Here is a 6953-nt window from a genome sequence, read left to right on the forward strand (position 1 = left end):
TAAATTTGAATACCCTTTAATAAACACACTCAGCGGTACAACTTGCTTCATGTGTTGTTATTTTAGATAACGCAGTAGTCTTGCATATGCTGCTCAGAATAATGAAGGGGGCACTGGATCAGCACAGTCTAAGATGGACTTCAGGGATATCAGTCTGCGTGTGAGGAGGCAGCAACAATCCATGATCAGATCCATGATCTGTTTATAACTATCCACTGCATCCTGTGAACTTTCGGGAAAACATGCAACAAACATGTGACTTTTTCTGCTCTAGCCTTTCACCCTCAATGGAAAAACAACCCACATGAAAATAATTTGCTACTATGACTGTCCCCATGGTGACAAACTAATCTAATATTAGAGGGAATGCAGGAAAATTTGCTTAACACTTCAAAGATTGGGTCACCAGTTTGTCTTCAAACAATCACTGAAAAAAAGTTTAGTTTGCTGTAATATGTCCCATTTGTACTGGGCATGAAGAGATGAAAAAGATTTTTAGGACAAACCTCACATAATGCATATTTTGTGTTATTTAGTACTGTGTAGTAATGTGTTGTATCAGGAAGGAAATACATGAATTCACTGGCTTCTAATACATTTTGCACAGTAAAAAGGATTGAAATACGATATGTATCATTTTTTATAAGAGGAGAATAATTTCAGTGTTCTTATGGAAAACTTCCTGTTCTTTCTCTATTTATATACATTATACTGTTCTTTCTAGGCTATTCTAAGTTCTTATTGACAGACTGTGACGTACTCTTTAGGCGCTTATACATCCTGGCCGGAGGTGGCGCTGTTAGGGTCCGGTTAGCCTGGTTCAGCAGGACAGAGCCGAGCAGGCGAAGGGTCCATTGAAAGTCGGAAGTTGGTGTTTGGGTTAGTGAAACTTGACAAGATGGCAGAAGACAACAGCTACGAGTCAATGCTCTGTGTAAAGCCAGAGGTCCATGTTTACCGGATCCCGCCGCGGGCCTCTAACCGCGGATATCGGTACGTGCTAATGTTTTTAACTGACGAGAGCAGCCAGACTTTTGATAGCGGGCTAATTTTGCAGATATGCGCCCATTATCGGACAGCAAGTTTGTCAGGATAGTTTGTTAGGTTTTTGTCATTCGATTACTGCTTTTACGGGTAGCCAATATATACTTTTAATATAAAAATATAATTTTAACTGTATCAGCTCACGGAAATGGGACTTCAACATCCTGTCGTCTTACCTGCGACTTGCACCTGTTGGCGTTTAAAAGCTTACTTCACACGTCGATGACACGCAGATGTAACGCTGTAGCTTTGGTCTGATTGGCCGGCCAAAATGTTGATTTTGAGTATCTGTCCAATGATGGATGCAGATGCTCAACTTTAACGCTAGTAGAAAATTATTCTTGTTTTTAGTGTCTTAGTTTGAAATGTGTCGTTTGTTTTAGTGGAGTCACGTCTTTGCTCCTAAACAATTTGTTGAAAACGTCTTCTTACAAAAGGGAAAATCACACATTAAGTTATTTTCTCAGTTAATTAGTTGTATAAGTACACAGTTTTAATGCCGTAGACACAACAGTTAACTATTTTTTTAATGGCTTTAACATTTGTAAGAGTAGATAGAGCTCATGTCTCATTTTAGTCTGACTTGAAGCTTTCATTTCCCTTCCTCCTCCATCAAAAGTAGCAGCTGGCAGTGACTGGGTCAGCTGTTTTCATAGAGGATTACACCACTTTCACAAGTAGATATGTGTTTCCTGTTTTTCTAGTGCTGCAGACTGGAAGCTGGATGAACCTGCGTGGAGTGGAAGGTTGAAAATAACTGCCAAAGGAAAGATGGCCTACATTAAGTTAGAGGATAAAAATACAGGTAGGCAGAAAAAGGACTGCTTTAATTAGTGAAGTAAGAAAGAAGACTAAGAAGAAGGAAAAAAATTGGTAGTAAACCCCAAACTAGACTGTAGTAACTAGTTAACAGTTAGGTTTGTGTCTTCATAGTTGTGTCTTACAATATGTTGACGGTTTAAATATATGGTTCAAAACCAGTATTTAAAGTGGGATTTGGCAAAGGGGAACTGGTAAAGTGTAACAGCATGATTCACCTAGAAAGGAGTCTCATAGTTACTATAGTTTTCTATGCTGAGGTCCTGTAGGTTTGTTTTCATTGCGAACAGGCTGTGATTAGCTGACCTGTCCTGCTTTGGCTCTGACGTCTTCTGATCTTAGTGGATTTAGCCAACTGCATTTGACGATATACACTTGTGGTCACAAGTTCACGTACATCATGAGTGTTAATGTCATGGTAATCTGGGGCATTTAATGATTTCTTTGAACTGTTCGTGTTCCAGGGTGGAATAATTACACAGTATACATCCTTAATTACTTTAAAAAAACAACCTTAGGATGTGCAAGCTTGAATATAATTAGAATTCTTTTAAATATGTACATGCACCCCTACTAATAGGCTTGACCTCGGGGCTTTGGGAAAATCATTCCAGAAGCTTAATAGTTTTGATGTGTGTTTGGGAACATTGTCCTTTTGGAACACCCAACTATGTTCAAGTTTCGACCCTCCGGAAAGAAGGGTGGAAACTTGATCTGATCTGAAGTGATCCGAGATAAAGTTGAAGAATTTGGAGGTAGTCCTCTGTCTTCATTGTTCCATCTATTTTGTGAAATGTACTGGTATCACTGGCGGCAGAACAGCTCCAGAAAATGATGCTACCCCCACAGTGTTTGACAGCTGGTATAATGTTCTCAGTTTAAAAGTCTCAGCTTTACTCCTCTAAACATAACTCTTGTCATTGTGGCCAAACAGCTCAGTCTTTATCTCATCTGACCCCAAACCTTTTCTCCAGAAGGCATTTTACTTGTCCGTGTGAGGAGCTGCAAATTTCAGTCGAGTATGAAAGTGCTGATTTTGGAGCAGGGGCTTCTTTCTTGGTCGGCGCCCTCTCTGTGGTGATGTAAAACTGGTTTCACTATGGACAGCAATGCTGGTGTTCCAGCAGATGTCAGTTCATGGCACGCTTGAACATTGGGGCTTTCTGTGTTTTTCCTGAACATCCTCACCAATTGCCTCTCATCTGAGGGTGAAAGTTTGGATCTTCTTCCAGTCCTTGGCAAAGTGGTGACACATCCAAAAAACTATTCAATTGCACTAGCATACAGTTGTTTAGTAGAGACCTTCCCAATGTGTGTAAATGTAGAATACTCACATCTTTGCTGAGTTCTTTGGACTTTCCCATTATTCTGAGTATTGGTCAATACAATGAGTCTATAAAGGTCTATGTTGTACAATCATTACCCCCTGGAAATGGAACAAGTCAAATAAACCATTAAAAGCCATAATTACTGTGACGTTCATGGCCACAATGAGTATGTGTGCAACCTTCTGACCATAGCTGTGTGAACAGATGTTATTGACTATCATGGTTGCTTTGCAACCTGTAGCCAATGAGTGTCAAAAATGCAAAGGAGTAGGTCCTGTTATTCACAACTAGCTTGTGTCTTTGAACTATTTTACTTAGATTACCTTTGTCTTTGTTGCGCACTGAGATATAAAGCTGCACGTATAGAACCACAAATTACATCCAGCAAAAATAGTTTAAAGGGTTTTGGGAATACTTTAAAACATTTTGCCGTTTCAGTGATTGTTACCAGGTCAACCTTTTACATTACAGCATGACATATTGTTACAGGGTTATCAAAGCTCCTTTTCAGAAACCTTGCTGTCTTGTTTTGTTTTATTCAGTCATCTCCACTTGACAGCTTGTTGGTAACAGAAAATAACCCTGGGGCTTTGTTTGGTGTAAATTTACTCTTTGCAGGAGAGCTGTTTGCACAAGCTCCAGTTGAACAGTATCCAGGTTGTGTCGTGGAAGCAGTAACAGACTCCAGCAGGTATTTTGTGATCCGGATAGAGGATGGCAACGGTAAGACAAAGTATTTGGAACGGCATGTTTTGTTTCGTTAAGGGCATGCTCCACATTTTGTTGAGCTTGACTTAATCTCAGTATTTGTTTTGTACAACTTAACTTTTGTAATCTCATAGTCCCAGTTTCCTGTAAACTGTGGGCCCTGTAGTATGTGCGTTGTGATTTATAGATGTAAGGTTGAACCCGTGTGAACTAACTGTATAAATATCCTTTTTTTCCCCCCCCCTTAAAGGACGTCATGCTTTTATTGGTCTGGGTTTTGCTGATCGTGGAGACTCATTTGACTTTAATGTCGCTTTACAAGACCATTTTAAGTAAGTCGCCATCTATTACGTTAGCTTTTTATTTTAATTTTATTATCCAGTTTGGGCCAAGCTTTAGGTTTATTTGAGTCCCACATCATCACTCCTCTACTGCCGAGCTTCACAGTTCAACTGAGGTGTTTGATCTGTTGTGTTTGGGGCTTTTGCCACACAGCTCCACTTGTGTCTCTTATTTCCAGCAGACATTGTTCCAGAGGTATTGGGGTTTGTTTAGATGCAACTTTACAACCCCAAGCTGTGTTACTAAGTTATTTTTAAAGGGAAGAGGCTTTCTGACATGTCTGACATTTTAACCCTGAAATGGTTCAAATGTAACTTGAAGTTAACCATCTTAACTTCTAGTCTAATTTTTGTTTATGTGTATCAATAACCAGATTGATTTAGCAATAATAATTATTCTGCTTTCAATTTTTAAAGGTGGGTCAAACAGGAAGGTGAGCTCGCAAAACTGGAAGCTTCTCAGAGCGCAGCCCCTAAACTGGACCTGAGCTTCAAAGAGGGACAGACCATCAAAATCAGCATTGGGGTGAGCACACAGCGGAAGATTGCAGATCGAATGATGACGCGACAGGTTTCCCAGGGATTTAAAAAAGTTACATTCATTAATGTAAGCGAGTATCATGCCTCAGCATTCAAACAGGCTTTTAAAGCACTGTAGGGGAAAAAGTCACCACTCTGATTGTCAGCCCAGATTAAGGTAGCTGGATAAGCGCACACTACTTTTTAGGTTTTTCTCTTTTATCAATAAGTCATGTTTGCATGAGCGGTTCTTGAGAAAGCTGGCTATTCTGCACTGTAACATTTTTGTCTCACACATTCAGTGAATGTCAGATTTCAGATTAGTTTCTGGATTATTTCCAGTCTTTAGGAATCAAAGCTGCTCAATTAAATGAAAAATCATAAACTTGATTATTTAACTCTGTGTCTTTTAAGAAAAATAGTACTTGTTGTACCTCACAAACTCCTGTGTTTCCAAATAGATAAAACGGTTTTACGACTTTTGTTAATCAAAGTTTGAACCTTGCACAACTGAGTGCCTAAGAGGTCAAATACTTAAAAAGACGACTCTCTGTTACAGAACATCAAGAAGAAGGACGCAGGTGGTGCCAAACCACGGCCCATGGCTGGTGGCCTGCTCCCTCCTCCACCTGGAGCAAAGGCTGGAGGTATCCTGCCACCTCCGGCAGGAGCACAGACAGTCCCGCTTGCACAGGCGAACACTGGTGATCACGATGCTTCTCAACCGCAGCAGCTTTTTACACAAATACGTGCTAACCGTAACGATGCTTATACCAACACGGATTTCTTTTTGTTTCCAAATCCAGCTCCGCTTCTAGACTTTGGCTCGCCCGTCCCTGCACCCCAGCCCAGCTCCGACGTGTGGGGAGATTTCACATCCGCGGGTTCCAAGTAAGACATCACCTACACCTCTGTGTGCCTCAGCGTTACATCCATCCATCTTTGTTTGATTTCTTTATTTTATTTCTGTGTGTGTTCATCAATCTCCCATCCTTTACCCCACCCCTCTCATCCACAGCTCCAGTACAGATGCTGTCAAGTCAGGATGGGTGCAGTTTAGTTGAGCTGTAAGAAAACGTGCAGAAACTCAGGTTCCAAACATTCCACGGACAGGACGATTGTGGTGAAAGATTTATAATTTTTCAAAAAAGAAAGTAAGAGGGGAACTGTTAGGAGACTCATTTGCTGCACTTACTCTCACTCCCTCTGACAGCACACTCTGGAAGAACAAACGTTAAAATGTGTATATTTTTACAATCTCCTGTTTCCCCACACTCTGCTATGCAGTAGGATCGATATTTTTAAATAGTCGGGTAACCACTGAAGTGTAAATGAAGTGTCCAAAAAGGTCGTCTCTTCACACTAACTTGATCAGCCGTTTCTCTATAGCTTTAAATCAGATGCTCCCATGTTTTCATCTTCAATCTGTCTATAATTATGAGTAGATTTGATTGTGCCTACGTGCTCTTGCGCTGTCCTTTAATGGTCTGATTTCACCAGCACCGTTTAGCTTAAGGTTTTTGTTTTTTGGTGGACATTTGAGAAAATAGTTGGAATGTCCCCATTTTGTTTAGCTGTTTACAAAAATGTGTTGTTTTTCTGCTTATAGCTACTCTCATCGTTCTGATTCTTCTTTTAGTACACCTGTTGAAGCTTTATTGATCATTTATAATTAGTTTTACATTAACTTTCCTACGCCCTCATTATTTTTTTAAATCATACGGGGTAAAAAAAATCATTTCTGTCTGTCGTTCAAAGCGTCGACGTGTCTTGTTGGTGTGTTTGTCCTCCGTGTGTCTTTGCCTCACGTTTTAAATTGTGCCTTTTACCCAGCTGAAACTTCCTTACCCCTGTTGGCAATTGCATCGACTGTTTGATTAAGTGCCTTCCTGAAAAAAGTATATTGTATAAAATATAAACCTATGTCTTCTTGTAAATAAACTATATATATTTCAGTGGTGTTGAGTTTTTGATTTTAAATAGGAAGGTTGGTGGTTAAATCTATGGCTGCTCCAGTCACAGAGCCTGTGAATGACACATGCTGTATAAAGTGCTTTGGGTAAAAAAGTAGAGTGGAAAGGTGCTTTATCGATGAAGTCGGGACCACTGTCAGGGTTGGGGATAGTTGTATAATTTTCAAGGTCTACAATCAAGAAGCGCTTTCATGTATGTAAACAGAGGATTTACATTAAGC

General features: G+C 40.0%; 1 protein-coding gene across 1 annotated transcript; it reads left to right on the plus strand.

Moving 5' to 3' along the window:
- Positions 1-793: 793 nt before the first annotated feature.
- On the plus strand, positions 794-6712 carry necap2 (NECAP endocytosis associated 2). Its single transcript, XM_085160509.1, has 8 exons — positions 794-993; positions 1749-1849; positions 3810-3914; positions 4150-4231; positions 4658-4766; positions 5319-5463; positions 5566-5650; positions 5778-6712. Exons 1-8 carry the CDS (start codon positions 899-901, stop codon positions 5821-5823), a joined length of 768 nt encoding a protein of 255 aa, XP_085016635.1. The 5' UTR covers positions 794-898; the 3' UTR covers positions 5824-6712.
- The last annotated feature ends 241 nt before the right edge of the window (positions 6713-6953 follow it).

The sequence above is a fragment of the Neolamprologus multifasciatus genome, chromosome 5, assembly GCF_963576455.1.
Source record: "Neolamprologus multifasciatus chromosome 5, fNeoMul1.2, whole genome shotgun sequence".
Lineage (NCBI taxonomy): Eukaryota > Metazoa > Chordata > Actinopteri > Cichliformes > Cichlidae > Neolamprologus > Neolamprologus multifasciatus.

Bases quoted from the DNA above. Each gene is read 5' to 3' on its own strand.
- necap2 (XM_085160509.1), top strand. From the start codon at position 899: ATGGCAGAAGACAACAGCTACGAGTCAATGCTCTGTGTAAAGCCAGAG. The intron at 994-1,748 runs GTACGTGCTAAT...CTGTTTTTCTAG, and splicing joins GCCTCTAACCGCGGATATCG to TGCTGCAGACTGGAAGCTGG. The intron at 4,232-4,657 runs GTAAGTCGCCAT...CAATTTTTAAAG, and splicing joins GCTTTACAAGACCATTTTAA to GTGGGTCAAACAGGAAGGTG.